Raw genomic sequence first — 17,322 nt, 5'->3', positions numbered from 1 at the left:
ATGTACGTTTGTGTTCTTTTGTTCTTTTGTCTCCTACTAATACCTCAAATGTGCCAAAAGTTTGGTTTGGGTTTGGTTTCGATTATGATGCTTTACTTTTGTTTTTCTCTTTTCTTGCTTCACTTTTACAGTCGCTCCCTTTGGTTATTGAAGTAAAAGAGATTTAGTTTGTAAATCAAAAAAGCTCTTACTTTAGTTATTTTGCTTTGTGTTATTCCAATTGCTAAACTGTACTTGAGCTAAATTAATTAGGTTCGACATAATTTGTTTTCCTCTGAATTTGCCATTTTGTTTTCTTTTTAACATGTTCCAACAACACTTGCCTTATATCTAAAACGAACAGTGCGGAAAAATTTAAGACCATCAAAATGTTTTCTTGTGTACAAAAATTCGAATCCAACACAAATAGCCTCAACTCTAACTCCAATCCCATCCTAAGAAAAGTTAAAAGAACACTTCTCGAAACCAAAAAAAAAAAAATCTTATGTCAGAATCACAAGACAGTAGCAACTTTCAAAATTATCACTGCGAAACTGCTCCATATACCCGACTGTAATACAAATCGTTCTGTATTCCAGAGCTCTTCGTCGGATTTGCCGATGGTGTTGTTATGTTCACTGACGTCCCGTTTCTACTGTTACCGCGACTGCAATCCAATAGAAGATACCTGACACAAGAAGAATGAGCTATCCCTGAAGCAAAGAGTAAACCATGAAGACTCCGTTTCTACTGTTTTTTTTAGCACAAACACAGGCTTATATCACTTGCTCTGTTTTGGAAATGAGTGACTGAGCTAATCTCTGTTTCGGTGTTTTGAGTGGGTTTGTCGAAGTGGTACTTTGGTTTTTTTAGTGCACTGTCATGAAGTTGGTTTTGATCTTGATGTTATTAAATTAGACTTGAGATTAGTTATTGAATTGTATTCATGAGATCGAGTTTTTTTTTATGTTAAAAACTGGAGTTGTTAATATTAAATTGTTAGTTCGGTTTAGTTTATTATTGAAACGAGCAACGCTATTTTCCAAAACTTAGTTAAAAATATGAATTTGATTTGTCTACATTATATGTGTTTTAAAAAATGTGTTTGCAAAACAATTATATTAAAAATGGAGTTATTATTATTAAATTGTAATGGTTTAGTTTAATTATTAAACTGAACAGAGTTATTTTCCAAAACCTAATTAAAAATAGAAAATATGAATTTGATGTGTCTATAGAATATGTGTTCTTTAAAAAAATTGTTTACAAAAAAATATTATATTAAAACATAATATGGTGCATTGTTATAAGGGCATTAGCAACTGTTAGTTATTTTTAATAGTGTTTTGTACTCCACACGAAAGAGCTGCTTAAATATTTGTGATCTGTCTGTACATGTTAGTCTATTTGGAATTAAATTTATAATGATTGTCAGCTATGATTAGAAAGCTAACAAACTAAAATTACAAACAATATACAAAAGAATTATAAAAAACAATCCGCGGCATAAGGTAGATATTATCCTAGTGTAGTATAATTTTTATTAAATCTTGAAAACGTACTAAATCACCAACTCTCCCGTTAAAAAATCTTCGGTTTGCACAAAGAGAAAAGTTGGTAGAAGAATAATTATAATAAAATCCATTTATTCGAATTAATACTACATTAGTAAAGAAAAAAAAAAGGTACTATTCCAAACGTCCTAATTAAAAAAGAGAAAAAAATATAAGCTACTTAATTTTTTTTTAGTAAAATTGACCAAAAAAAAAAAAAAAAAAAAAACATTAATTTTTAGTTTTTTCATTGTGTAAATTCTCTTACATTAGTCTTCCTGCGGAAACCGTAGTTTAGCTCATTCTAAAACCTTCTAGAATCATCTTCTCACTCTCCATCTGTCTTCTTCATCAGTCCCATCTCCAACACAATCTTCAAAACCTCTCCTCACTCAAAAACTAAAATCCTTAACCCAAAAAAAATCAACAATGTTCGGCGTCGTCTTCCCCAATCGAAGTTTCCCAATCGACATCTCAACCTTCACTCAAATCGATACTTTCCATTGGGTTCTCGACATGAACCACTTCGTCGGTAAGTATAACCCACACCCTTCTCTCCCAAACAAAAACAATTTTTTTCAAAAACCCTAAATCCCCAAATCAAAAACCCTAATCGAAAAATCCAATCTTTTTTTTTACAGGTGAAGCATACGATCAAATCTCAGATATGTGTATCTTCTTGTTAAACAACTTCAATCTCCCACCAGATAAAGCTTTAGCTGTATACGTTCAATCCCCTGGATCAGCTTTTGTGTTCTGTGGTGCTGTGACTTTAGCTAGACCTTCTGCTGTTTTGTCGCTTCAATGGCCTGAACCTGGTAGTGCTGCTCAGATGCAGCTCACGGCGGGTGATTCGAGTTCTTTATCGGCCAAGATCGGTGTTTCGGTTGAGGATGCGGCGGCGTTGAGTTCTATGGATGTTGTGGCGGAGAGGAGGATTGAGAGATTGGCTATGAAAGTTGGGGAGAATTTGTTTAACTTTATGCAGTCTTTTTGTGGTGTTGATGGAAGTAAATTGGTTGTTCCTATGGATATTTTGGATCGTTGGTTTAAGAAGTTTCAGGAGAAAGCTAAACGTGATCCTGGTTTCCTCAAAACCTTTGCTTTGTAAGGTTAGTTTTAGCTTCAGTGTTACTCATCTTTTGGTTCTGTATGATGAATTGAACCAGAGATTGTAGTTTTACTTGGTTTATGATCTTGCTTCACTGTACTACAATGGTGGGTTTTGTCCCATTTGATATTGGGTTCTGTATGATGAATTGAACAAGAGATTGTACTTTTGCTTAGTTTGCCAGTGTTCTCCTTGCTTTACATATGAATTATTATCATTTACTGCTATTAAGCAAGTGTTGAACTTTATCTTGTTGCTTTGAGGTAGATGAAAGGTGAAGATTAAATCATCTTGTGTTTGAGGAGTGAATCTTGATTCCTAGTTTTTGAGAAGTTTTCCCTTTCACTATAGTGTGTGGTTTTACCCATTTGATGAGTTGAAGAAGAGGTTGAACTACAATTTGCCAATGAGACTATATGTGAGGGATATGAATATTTGCTTTCACTCTTCTTCGTTTTAGTTAAATGGTAAATCTATTGCATCTTTACAGAAGATGGCTTAACCTTTTGGTTTAATTACGTAATTTAAGTGAGAACTTGATGAGGAGTAATAAAATATGAATTATAGTTTCAGTAAGTGGATGCTGTTTCATATCTGGTCAGATAATGGTTTTAACAGGTTCAGTGTTCTACTTGGTTACATATGAATTCATAAGTTTCAGTAAATGGGTGCTGTTTCAGACCTGGTCAGGTCTTATGCTTTATCATGTTGCTTTGAGGTAGATGAGATGTGATGATTTAACCAGTTTGTGTTTGAGTAGTGGTTAGTGAACCTTTCGTTCTTAGTTTTTTGCGTTAGTGTCTAGTTTCTGAGAAGCTTCACTTCACCACAGCTGTGGTTTTATCCATTTGGTTTTGGGGTTTCAATTGATGAACCGGAGGAATGTGTCGTTTTACTTAGTTTGCAATGAGAAAACATGACTGATATGAATTTTTGCTTTAAATGAGCTTCTTGCTTATATATATGAATCACAATTCTATTAACTTGATGATGTTACTGATCAGTTCATGTATTAAGCTCAATCAAACTTTGCTATTTCCAATTTATGTTTTGTTGCCTTAAGGTAGAAGAATGGTAAAGCTTAACCCCGCTTTTTTTGAGGTTTGGATCTTTTGTTCTTCCTAGTCCTTTTATTTGATCTTGTTTGGTTTCAATAAGTTTGAGGGGACATGTTGGAGTTTGCAGCCATATTGCGCATCTATAGCACTTTCTTGGTCTAGGTATAGGTGGAATTGGTGAACTTAGTTGAGTTTTTGAAAATAGCTAAAACCATTGTAGAAACTAGAATTTATTTGAACGTAAACGACATATTTAACAAGCTAGGGTTTTACACCAACCAAATAATCTAGGAATGCTAAAATAGTCACATCTTGTGTTCCTCCTGTGGTCGGAAGCAGAGCAAAACAGAGGGTTTTCGAGATCCTTCACATAATCTGCAAAATAAAGAAATAAATATGTGATATAAATAGTTTTCGATAGTTCCTGAAAAGTAATAGTGAACCATATACAATATGATGTCCAGTTTATGCTTAATGCTTACCCGCATTCGCTTCGTGTTCTTATCTTGTTCTTCACAACTGTCTCCACACTCTTCACTGTGTTCTTTCTTATTAACCATACTGTCATCATCATTTGCTTCAGAAACATGTAGAAGAGTGTTTCCATTACCAAGTCGGTTCTCCGGTGATGAAAAGTCCTTGAAGATGCGTATACCCCAACCTTTTAACTCAGACAAGGAACAATTATTATCATAATTACTCAAATGAAGTTGTATATCCACCTGTTCGTAGTTCATTTCAACTAGAGAAGCATTATCTTTGTTTAGAGGGACAAAACAGTCGAATATAACAAGGTGGATACCCTTCTCACTATTCAGGGACGCATGTGGTGGGTAAAGAGTATCAAAGTGGTTCCCAAATCTACCTTTGAAGTGACAAGATACATGGATCTTATATGAAAAATAATCTTCATCAGGAGCAGGTTCGGTTAGACAGACCACGGCGTAAGCCTTAAATCTCAAGAAGGGTTGAGTGGAAGAGGTGTAAAGGAGAGGGATATTGGTCAAAGAGGTACCCGTAGTACGGTGAGTGAAATATGAAAGTACTTCTTGACCTGGTAATATCATGAACTTGGAAGCAATTGATCGTCGTTGAAGGAGAACTTCTTGATCCATGTTGAAGCAGCTGATTAAACTTTCCGGAAAAGAAGAGATTTCCTCTTCTAGGATGACAGGGATATTGTCTGTTTCCATTGCCACAACACTTGAATTATCATTCCAGCTAGTTTTAGTGAATGCTCCGCAATTGGAAAAGTAAACTTCCTCAAGATGTTTCAGTTCAGAAATGTGTATGGATACACGTTTTAATTTGCTGCATCCGTCCATATATAGGTATTTAAGCTTAGAAAATTTCTTGATCCACCAAGGAACCTCTTCAATCCCTGTTCCGCATACACCTAGAACATCAATGTTGGTTGATATATCAGGAAACATCCTCAATCGCGGGCATCCAGAGAGATCAAGGAGAGTGAGATCTCGGATATTGATGCCAGTGGGAAGCGTCTCCAAATTTTTACAGTTTTCAAACTCGAGTTTAGTGAATTTCTCGATTGAGGAAGGGAGCTCCACCAAACTTGGAATATCCGAGAGAAACAATCTCGTCAAAGAGTGAGGCAGCATGGCCATGAGAGGTGTCAGCGGCTGATCCAAAAAAAACACAACAACGTAAATTTAAATATGGTAAATAAAACTAAAACTCATATGACTTTCTCCGTTCTTCAATAATAGTTATATTTTAGGTCGTCGGTTAATAAATTATTACTTATACAACGTATAAGTTATACGTGAAAAGTTCATGTCACTGTAATTGAAATAAAGTTAACATTTACAAACTCTAGCTAGCTTTTAATTCTGAGAGTTTCCAATAAAATAAAGTAAAAACGTCAATAAATTATTATGAAGAAAACAATTACATTATCAATTAGCATCGTTTAATTTGATTGTCTGCTGTAAAAAAAAAATAATTGATTTATCTAAAATAAAGTTGATTTTTGAGTGTCCATTTATATAAATATTCACATAACATAGTAGATATTAGATTATGTTAATTAACTGATAATATTTTAATAATCATTATGACATAAACATGATGAAAAAGTACTAAACGATTATAAACAAGACGTAGGTACTAAATAGTTTTACTTTGTGATTATTTCTTCACACAACGTTTGGGAAATTCAACCAAGGCAGTAGGGACAATAATTTTATATATAAATGCCAAAAATTTTGGATTACCTGCACCCTTTCCCACAATCTCTCACTCTTTATTCTATACATGCCAATAATAGTGAGTTTCTTTAGACGCGTTGTAGAGCACCGAAACGTTGGTTGAGATGTCAGGGAAAATCTTCAACCGTGAGCATTCACTAAGATCAAGAGTACAAAGAGATTGGAGGTCAATTCCACTGGGAAGAGTCTCCAGATTTATGCATTTTGACATAGTCAACGTCTCGAGTTTATTGAGATACTGAATAGAGGCAGGAAGCTCCACTAAATTTGAGCAACCGCTAAAATTAAGTGTCTTGAGATTGGTTGCCGTCGAGAGATCAGGAATTTCTTTCAAATTTGTAGATCCTTGCAAATCTATATCCTTGAGCCCTTCGAGTGTCTAGAAAATAAATAACTTAGACGTCATTTTTATCTAAAAGTATAATATACGCATTCAATCTCGATACAAATAATATTGTAATTGTGTATAATTAAAACTTACATGAACTCCTTCCCATAGCCTTTCAAGTTTGCTCCCTGGCATTTGGAGCTTAACGAGGTTTCCAGGACGAAAGTTATGAGCAGGGCCGGCCCTGACCTAAAGCTCGTAAAATAAGGGTTTTAGGCGCCAAATTATATCAACGATTTAAGGGGCATCATTTTCGAAAGCGCTTCAGTAGTACAGTGGTTAAGTACACTCTCATTCAGTGTCACGAGTTCGAACCTCTGTTTGTTAATGGGCAAAAAAAAAAAATTTGGCTTTAGGCAACAAAGTTAATCGGGCCGGCCCTGGTTATGAGGCAAGCATCTCATAGGATATCCGTCCAACCTTAGTAATCTAAGTTTATGGGGCAAATAGTTGAAGCTTTCTCGTAAGTTCCATCTCACTTCTTTCTTGTAGTCTTGTTGTTTCTTTGTTAACCTCTTGATGAAGTCCCATTTCTTTGTGTATATTTTAGAAAAAGGAGATTAGGCATCCCTTTGAAGACACTCTCATGTATATGTAGTTCATCAATCTCATCCATATCCAGTGCTATACCTAAGACCTTTTTGCCGGTATCCTAAGATTGAGGTATCAATATCAATATACAATCCTTATCAAATGAGAGATATATATAAAACTGCACCAAATTACTTACAGTATCATCTTCAAGTAAATGGCATATATCCTTCGAATCCACAAGAAATTCCCTTTCCGTAGGCTTATTAGACTGTGCACGGACAATCTCCTTACCCATCTCTTGTAATAAACAGTGCATCTCAACATAGTCTTCTCTTACATGTATAAGAGACTTATCAACGAGGTTTTTAAACCCGACATTAAAATCCAAATCACTATCTGCTAGTAGAAGCCTTATGTCATCGACAGTCTCACCATTAAAAAGACATGCAATGTGTCGAAATATGGCTTCATCTTTTCTGTTATTTAACCCTTCATAGCTGACTCTTAGTGTTCTCTCAATTTTTCCATTCAGCCTAAGGGAAGATTGCCAGCATGTAAGGCAACTTCAGAGGCCAGCTCCATCATACCATTGGGTGGATTATTTTTCTTGAAAGCTGATCGACAAAATATCTCAAGAGCAAGCTCTTTAGATGGGAGACAAACCTCATAAATATATATGATCAATCCCATGGGCTCTTAAAAAATGCTTGTCTTGTGTAATGATAATGATTCTACTTCCACTTCCAAACCAATGAGTTTGACCCACCAAGGCATCTAATACCACTTGGTCATTCAAATCATCAATAAAGATTAGAACTTTTCGGTGTTTTAGCCTTTCTTCCGCTGCAACTAAACTCTCTATCTTTATTTGTTTGTTGTCTAAAATTTTAGACAAGAAACTTTTTTGTAAGTGCAATTTCATATTATAGTCATCTGAGTTTGCACTAGAATAAATTTTCATACTATTATGTATGAATGCCCTGTCTATAAAAGCACTACCTTGGAACCGACAAGTGGTTCGACTAAATAAAGCTCTAGCAATGGTAGTTTTGCCAATTCCTGACGTACCCCATAACCCAACCATCCTCACATCCTCAGATTCCAAATTTAACAATGCACTCATCTCAATGATATGGTTTTCGATGCCAACCAAATCCTCAGAATCCTTTGATGTGGTTAGCTATTCTTCAAAACATTATTTGAGATATCTTCAATCAGTTTTGCTTCATTATCCCTAAACAAAAATAGCAAAATATTTTTTTTTTTAAAAGTCACAGTGTTAAGAACAATAGCTTGTAGTTGACACCAAAGAAAAACTTAAAAGAAGTTAGGGAAAGTTTTAAATTATATTTTTGATTATGTGAATTTCATGGAAAGCACAAGGACGCTTTTAAAGTCTCGTGGCCAAGGTCTAACGGAGACTTGCTGGTACCACTCGAGTCTTTCTGCTACGAGAGGAAAGAGAGCCATCGGTGGATCCAAAAACTTTTTTTATTCGTTGTAGTGGTAGGTAATTTTATGCATATGTCATTGAAGGAAAAAGACTTTAAATTAATATATTATTTAACATAGCAACTAACAATGATGAAGCGTCACCTTTATTTTAAAAATCTTAGTAATATTAAGAGTTTAAAATTACAACTAGAGAGAGATTCAAATTGAATACACAAAAGTCCTCAAAGTACTATTGTACAAAGATTTTTTTTATATACTAAACAAAAGAAGAAATATATACACAATAATAGTTTATATATAGTTCAATAGTCGGACGCATGAGAAAAAAAAATTCAGGACAGAACGAAACATGGCTTCACTTGCCTGAAACAGAGACAGTCATTTCTGTTTTTTTTTTTTTTTGTTGTAAATTCCTTCAGATGATATGCAATTTAATTGTGTTGACCAATCAAAAATTTTAGATTAAGGGTTTCAAAGAAAGCCGATGATATAAGCTACCCTTGGGCCTTGTTTTATGCCGTTCCTTGCAGATCAAATTATCTCTTCTTTATCTGTTTGTAATCTTCTATATCTTATGCAATGTGGAATGCATTGTCAGCTTGCTCAAATATAATCGATTTGAAGATTGTTGGAATGTAAGTTGGCTTTGAGCTGAGTGCCAATATGTTGCTTACCATATACCTTTTGGAACAACATGTTATTTTCTGCAAGAGTTTGTGTTTTCCTTGATAGGATGGGTTTAGTAGAGAACTAGAGATTGAACTCTAGGTACTCGTGAGAAAATGCATGTCGTTTGATAGAGCGTTTGTTTTTACAATACTGTTTTGGAGGTCAGTGTTTTGCACAATGAGGGTAATTTATTCTTGTTTGCCTCCCAAGTTTGGTTAGTTCACCTACTTTTTGACTAACATAATCAAACATCAGTGTTACTTATTAACTAAGATTGAATATTCTTATATAGAGAAATGTGCTCAACCAACAAGGAACATTGAGTTTATAAGCCGCTTGAGTCTGTTCAATGACTTGCGGTATGCTTTCATCTTTCTTTCGTTACCGTGTATGTGTCAAACCCATGATAGTAATCTAAGCATTCATTAAATATAGCACATGATTTCAAATGTTTTTATTTTATTTTATTTTTCTAGTGTAACAAGAATTTACTTGTTTGTGTCCACATGATTTCACATGATTTCAAACTTATTAGTTCTGTTCTGATTAATAGAAAACTAAAGAATGCATATAGACCAATCAACACTCATTCTTCATAGATAGCAAGATGTGATATTTTTCTTTACATTCATTGGTTTTATAGCCGTGATTTTGAAGACTTAAAATAAAAAAAAAAAAGCTGTAGAACTTAAAAAAAAATTTAAAAACCTTTATTGACAAAAATAAAACTGACTTTAAAGTCATCTTCAATTATCCCTATCTATATATAATAGCAAACCCACTTTTTTGTGTCAACTTTTAATCAAACGGATGAGATTAGTTACAGTTTTAATCTAACGGTTTAAAATTATTAATCGTGTCTTTTCGTCGCACCCCCATCTTTCAAAAATCACACATCTTAGTCTTTGCATCTCTTCGTTGTACCTCCTGGTTTCAAAAATCACATCCATTAATTTTTACACCTTTTAAATCACACCTCTTAGTCTTTGCATCTCTTTGTTGTATCTCCTGGTTTCAAAAATCACATCCATTAATTTTTACACCTTTTAAATCACACCTCTTAGTCTTTGCATCTCTTTGTTGTACCTCCTGGTTTCAAAAATCACATCTATTAATTTTTACACCTTTTAAATCACACCTCCTTAGTCTTTGCATCTCTTTGTTGTACCTCATGGTTTCAAAAATACATCCATTAATTTTTACACCTTTTAATTTCACACCTCTATGTGTAACACCTCTTTGTTATACCTCCATGTTTCACATCTATTAATTTTTACACATTTACATTTTTCACCTCTATTTGTTTATTATATATAAACTTTTCTTGACTACATAAACAAGTTTCGAACAATTGTTTTCTGAGTACTAAAGAATTGTATTATTGAAGTGTTTTTTAACTTTCAAGCATCAATCTCTAATTCAAGGTAATTTAATATTTTTGCTGCGAATGACCTGTAGTGTTTCTCGGTTAGATTATTATTACTGTTAGTCGACACTATTAAGTTCATACATTAATCTTAGTTTTGTTAACTTTTAGTCTCTTCAAAAATTTTAGCCTTTCCGGTTTTCATGTTTTTGCTTGGTTAATGTTATTAAGTACGTGTGCCATATTTTTTACATGGCTAATGTTTTTGATTCTCAATGTGCAGATTTTATTTTTTGACTTTCTGGAAAAATCAAAACCAAGATACGAGAGGCATGATGATATGCAGTGATGCTAGAGCTACAGATAAGCCGAAATTTTTTAACAAACATGGTATAATTATAATTTTATATATGTTCTTATTTTAACCTATAGATAATAGCAAACCCACTTTTTTGTGTCAACTTTTAATCCAACGGATGAGATTAGTTCCAATTTTAATCCAACGGTTTAAAATTATTAATCTGTCTTTTCGTCGCACCCCCATCTTTCAAAAATCACACCTTTTAGTCTTTGCATCTCTTTGTTGTACCTCCTGGTTTCAAAAATCACATCCATTAATTTTTACACCTTTTAAATCACACTTCTTAGTCTTTGCATCTCTTTGTTGTACCTCCTGGTTTCAAAAATCACATCCATTAATTTTTACACCTTTTAAATCACACCTCCTTAGTCTTTGCATCTCTTTGTTGTACCTCTTGGTTTCAAAAATCACATCCATTAATTTTTACACCTTTTAATTTCACACATTTATGTGTTACACCTCTTTGTTGTACCTCCATGTTTCACATCTATTAATTTTTACACATTTACATTTCACACCTCTATGTCTTACACCTCTTTGTTTATTATATATAAACTTTTCTTGACTACATAAACAAGTTTCGAACAATTGTTTTCTGAGTACTAAAGAATTGTATTATTGAAGTGTTTTTTAACTTTCAAGCATCAATCTCTAATTCAAGGTAATTTAATATTTTTGTTGCGAATGACCTGTAGTGTTTCTCGATTAGATTATTATTATTGTTAGTCGACACTATTAAGTTCATACATTAATCTTAGTTTTGTTAACTTTTAGTCTCTTCAAAAATTTTAGCCTTTCCGGTTTTCATGTTTTTGCATGGCTAATGTTATTAAGTATGTGTGCCATATTTTTTGCATGGCTAATGTTTTTGATTCTCAATGTGCAGATTTTATTTTTTGACTTTCTGGAAAAACCAAAACCAAGATACGAGAGGCATGATGATATGCAGTGATGCTAGAGCTACTGATAAGCCAAAAATTTTTAACAAACATGGTATAATTATAAGTTTATATATATTCTTATTTTAACCTATTTATTTTTTCTAACAAACATGGTATAAATGTTAAAATTTTTTTTTTGTTTGTAGGATGTCCATTAGATGTTCATGATCCAGGTTAGTTTACATTTTTTGTAAATAAAGTTTTTAAAATTTTTAGTTGAATTATAATTTCTTATACTTTCTGGGTATCAAACATTTTGATAATATATAGAAATATTACAAATGAGCATGGAAATAGAGTACCGAAGAAAAAGCCAGACATACTTGTGACAACACAAAATTAAATTCTAGAAAGCGTAAGCACGACCAAATGACAAGTCAAGTTAGAAAGAAAAGATCTACTAAAGGTAACTTATTTAGTCTTTGATAACTTTCTAATCTGTATATACAACTTTTTAAAAACATAATGTATAACAGTCACTTTTAGAGTGATCTGGAATCTGCCAAAAAAAAGAAAATGCAAGAAATTTATAAAATTAGTGTTTAACCTAAAGAAGAGAACATTAAAAGGTGAGATATTATTATCACCTGTTTCACCACATCGACTTCGTTTTCGCTGTGTTTATTGAAAAACATGATGGTACCGATTCATAGACATAAGTGGGAAATCAAATAGAGGGAGATGCAGCCTGGAAGGAGAGCAGCCGACACGGTGGAATGGGATGGATTGGGAGAGACCAACATAAAATCCTCTGTTCTATATTTTATTAATTTTCTGAACTTTTGTAGTTTAATTGAATTGCTTTGATTGAATAGCTGATGAGTGTACAAGTTTTGTCTATATGCATTCTTAGTCTGTTACGTCTTGATTTTTTTCTTTTCAAAAGAGGAATATGTGATTTGAAGCAAATATTACAAATCCATGTATCAAATGTGTTAGTAGGAAATAAGGCAATCAAGATTAACCCATTAAAAGGGAGGAAAGAAGGGGGTCTTTTGACGGAAAACGTGAGACCAACATGCATGTAACTGTGGAAAGCATTATAGCCAAATATATATCTCTAAAAGTTGTAGCTGAAGAATGTGAGTTACTCTATACTAACCAATTAGGTTTGATTGGTCGGTCATATAAAACTTGGTTTTGTACATATCTAAAAGTGAGAGAAAAAAACATCCACAAGCATAAGTGAAATTTTATATATGGTTAAAAGTAATGTTCATAGTAAATCATTTGTATACAAACTCCACTTGCTTACAGCAGCGGAATATTGATTGTGATTTGTGAATCAGTAATCTATGGAAAGAGAAATCGCGTATCAAAGTGAAGGGGAAACGAAACTCAATCCAGCCATCTACTCCGATCCTAATCTTCGACCTTCCTTCGACAAGTGGCATTTAGTATTTTCTCGATACAGTAAATAAACCAAGAGATAAGCAGCCTCGTATGTATTTCGATTGATAATGATCAAAAACAAAGACAATTTCTAATAGCGAATTAAGAAAGGATACCAATATATAGCACCATATGGTCGGAGACAAACATAAATGAAATTTTATATATGGTTAAAAGTAATGTTCATAGTAAATTAAGCTCTAAAAAAGGCTCACTTTTGTGTGTGACAACATAAAATATAATAACATTGAAATGAATTTTTGGCTTTTTAATCAGCAGAAAGCAATAGCAAGAAGTGAAAATGATCAAATTGATTGAGAAAAAAAAGAATTTAGGATGAATTACAAATGTTAAATTTCAATTTAGGATTTCAACTCCCCGTGCGGCAACGCACGGGTCGCTTTCCTAGTATTAATTAATAGAAGACTAATACACATTTATTTATATCAAATTTGACAAATGTAAAATATAAAAACAACTTAACCGAATTACATTTTAACTAAAAATAGAAACGAGCCTATTCTCGATTACCTACTAAAATCATCAGTGGCCTGCCTAATTAGAACATCAATGAAACATAATTAGCGCGTGCATGTGGCCTTGTTTGAGTCTAATTACGTGGCATGAATTGTACCACATACACATAATACTACGTAGACCTAATTTTTATTTACAGACCAGAGCCGTAAAGGTCCGAAACACTACACTTCACTTCTTATCCTCAAAAATGGCAGCCTCCTTCTCCTCTACGTTGTCTACTTTCGTGCCTCCGCTGATGATGAAATACGAAGACGAGCCAAGAAACTGGACAGACCTTCCGTCGGAGTTGACGTCTTCGATCCTGCTCCGACTTGGTGCTATTGAGATACTTGAAAATGCTCAGAAGGTGTGTACATCGTGGCGACGCATCTGCAAACACCCTTCCATGTGGCAGAAGATTGATATGCGAGACCTGGGAAATCGCGGACAGCACAACTTGATATTTGATGTCTTGTGCCGTCAGGCTGTTGATCTCAGCCAAGGCGGCTTGCTGGAGATCTACATTGAGAACTTTGCCACCGATTCTCTCCTCAACTACATCGCTGACAGGTTCTCTTCTCTCTATCCCTTGCACTCTGAAATATGCGCTAAGTTTAGAGAAATATATATGGCTTCTATTTGATTTCAGTGTATGTGAATAGTTAGACAGAAAATGTCCTTTTCTTACATTGTTCGAGTCTTGTTTTGTTACACTCTCTCTATCCCTTACACAAAACAATTACTCTTATCATGGTTTTTCTTAAAGCATCACTAGGGTTTTAGTTTTCGAGCCATATAATAGTCGTCCCAAACGCTCCTATAACACATCATCACTCTTTGCTCTTGTTATTTTACATGCTTTCTAAGTTGATTAGTACTTTGAGAATTTTATAATCGTTATTGTTATTTTTAGTTAATGATTTAAATCGACACACAATTATTTGCAGATCAAGCAATCTGAGAAGTCTTGGACATGGATTTCGAATGCACTATACATCTATATCGAACAAAGGACTTGTGAACGCAATCGAAAAACTTCCATTGCTTGAAACCCTAGAGGTCTCACACCCAACGCTTAAACTGAATTTGAAAGCAATAGGCCACGCTTGCCCACAACTAAAGACATTGAAGCTAAACTCCTCAGGGTCAGATTTTCTTGGGTTAGATGAGTTAAATTACGGGACCTTTGGCATCGACTGTGATGATGAGTATGCACTAGCAATCGCTGAAAGCATGCCTGAACTACGCCACCTCCAGCTTCTTGGGGACAGATTAACTGCTAGTGGCTTGAACGCCATTCTTGATGGTTGTCCTCACTTGGAACACCTTGATCTACGCAAGTGTTTCAACATTAACATGGTCGGAGATCTTGAGAAGCAATGTTTGGAGAGGGTAAAAGAGTTCAGACGCCCGAATGACTCAACCGCTGATTACCCTTTTGATGTCATTTTTGTCATTATGATTTATATCAACACATCGAGGTCTTCTGCGACTTATCTGCCTATTTTGACTAGGTATTAAATCTCTTTGAACACAAGTTGCTTTGGTTGGTCTTATTCTGAACTTGTTCATGTCTGTCTTCTCTTTCTCTATCTTGGTACTATATTTGGTTGTTTCAAATTCCTTGTTTTCTTTAACTTTTATACTCTGAGCGTGTGATTGTACCAACAAAAGTTTGACTATAATTCCAAACTTATGAACTCGTTCTTTTTTCTCTACGTACGTTCGTAATTGCAGTGTCCTTATTTAGAACTTGTTTGAAGGCGTGTTGACTTCAGTGTTCGTTTTCAAATCGTGTGCAATAAAGCTTAGTATTTTGCATATCATTCATTATATTCAATTAAACTATTCATTTATAATAAAGACATCTTAAAATCCTACTCTATTTTTTAATAAACCGCGGATTGGGCGACTTGGATTTCGATATCTTGTGTCCTCACGCTGTAAATCTTAGCCAGGGCGGCTTGCTGGAGATCAATCTTGATGTTTTCGCGATCAGTGACCTACATCGCCAATAGGTTCTCCTCTCTATCCCTTACGCTTTCAAGCACGCTTAGTTTAATTAAAACGGTTTCATGGACATCGGGACAAAAAAAAATATGGCTTTGACTTGATTTCACTGTCTGTGAATAGTTAGACATAAAATGTACCCGAGTATATATGTTTGGACTGATAAGAAATATCTGAAATGTGTTTGTTCCTTCTTCTTCTTTTATTTTTCTCGTGAGGATTAGGGTTAAATTTATAATATTATCCATTTTTCTCACATTGTTTGAGTCTTGTTTTGTTTCACTCCGTTAATTACTCTCATCATACTTAATTAATTACTTATCTTTTGTCATGGATAATGAAAATTTAGTAGTTTGGTTATTACTATGTTTTTTATTAATACAAAATTAAGTAAAATTTTGTATCATAATACTTGTCGTTTTAGATTTTCAATGCAAATGTTTAAAAAATATTCCAATTTTATTCAGCTTCATAAATTAAAATTGAACTCATAAAACTTAGTAGTTTGGTTATTATAGCATATATAAATTAAATATCATAGACTTGCTTAAAGCATCTAGAGTTTCATTTTTTAAGACCTGTGATTGTCATCCCAAACGCAATTCTCGTAACAAGCGTGTAGTCATTCAATGCTCTTCTTATTTTACATGTTTATGAGTTGTTTACCGTACTTTGAGAATTTCTAATTACCAGTTTATGAGTTCTAGCTCCTTAGTTTCGATTTAACTTGACACACATTTATTTGGAGGTCAAAGGAATCTGAGAAGTCTTGGACTTCGAATGTACTATTCATGTATGACAAAAAAAAAAGGATTTGTGAAGGAAATCGCAAAACTTCCATTCCTTGAAACCTTGGAGCTCACACACTCAGGGATTAGACTGGATTTAAAAGCCATAGGTCAGGGTTGTCAGGCTACATACCCTCTCGCATCAAATGTGATGATGATGATTATGCCCTAGCAATCGCTGAAAGCATACCCGAACTACGCCACCTCCAGCTTCTTGTGGAAAGATTAACTGACAATGGCTTGAACGCCATTCTTGACGGTTGTCCGCACTTGGAACTCCTTGATCTACGCAAGTGTTTCAACATTAACATGGTCGGAAATCTTGAGAATCAATGTTTGGAGAGGGGTAAAAGAGTTCAGACGCCCAAATGACTCAACAGCTAATTACCCATTTGATATCACTATTTTCAATTATGATTCTATATCAGATGATGATGACATTATTTTATTTTATTCAGTTTGACATATGTATAATCAGATAGAGCTATGCTACTTAGTCTTTTACTTAAATCGAATGGAGTGTAAGATACCTTTGGTCATGACAATATCTAGGGGTATGCAGTAGACAGGTCCTCTTGATTCTTATCTTTCACTTGACTCAATCTCTACGAGCTAGTATCCAGAAAATTAGATATGCTGTTAAAAAGGTGACTTGCTAGATATCTGATCTTTTATCTTTACACGCACATTTAATGATAATTCATAAAAAAATTATTTCCATATCTTTATCCTAGCTCTATATTCGAGAATTGGCTATCACCAAGATAGAAAGTAGTTGATGTTAGCTTTGGATTGGCCGTGGGTATATCTAGTACATTTCATCTTCAAGTGGTTCATGAGAAGTGTTCTTCATGCTTCTTGAATTTAATTTGTTATGTAATGATTAAGCCTTGCTTTAGTTTAAGGGTTGTCATTTTCTCTTGTTTAAATTCCCTAGTTAGTAGTTTTTTCAATTGGTTTTATTTTTATG

General features: G+C 33.9%; 2 protein-coding genes and 1 pseudogene across 2 annotated transcripts; 2 read left to right on the top strand and 1 right to left on the bottom strand.

Annotated features, from left to right (window-relative positions):
- Positions 1–1,762: 1,762 nt before the first annotated feature.
- Positions 1,763–2,818, top strand: LOC104750389 (protein OPI10 homolog). The gene is made up of 2 exons (XM_010472176.3): positions 1,763–2,064; positions 2,174–2,818. The coding sequence occupies exons 1-2, from the start codon at positions 1,962–1,964 to the stop codon at positions 2,641–2,643; spliced, it is 573 nt and encodes a 190-aa protein (XP_010470478.1). The 5' UTR covers positions 1,763–1,961; the 3' UTR covers positions 2,644–2,818.
- A 1,188-nt stretch (positions 2,819–4,006) lies between these two features.
- LOC104753597 (disease resistance protein RPS6-like) lies at positions 4,007–8,321 on the bottom strand (annotated as a pseudogene).
- A 5,418-nt stretch (positions 8,322–13,739) lies between these two features.
- On the top strand, positions 13,740–15,270 carry LOC104753596 (putative F-box protein At4g05475). The gene is made up of 2 exons (XM_010475827.2): positions 13,740–14,124; positions 14,502–15,270. The coding sequence occupies exons 1-2, from the start codon at positions 13,763–13,765 to the stop codon at positions 15,073–15,075; spliced, it is 936 nt and encodes a 311-aa protein (XP_010474129.2). The 5' UTR covers positions 13,740–13,762; the 3' UTR covers positions 15,076–15,270.
- Positions 15,271–17,322: the final 2,052 nt, after the last annotated feature.

The sequence above is a fragment of the Camelina sativa genome, chromosome 16 (assembly GCF_030686135.1).
Source record: "Camelina sativa cultivar CO46 ecotype springtype chromosome 16, ASM3068613v1".
Taxonomy (NCBI): domain Eukaryota; kingdom Viridiplantae; phylum Streptophyta; class Magnoliopsida; order Brassicales; family Brassicaceae; genus Camelina; species Camelina sativa.
This window is presented reverse-complemented; position numbering and strand designations above follow the sequence as displayed.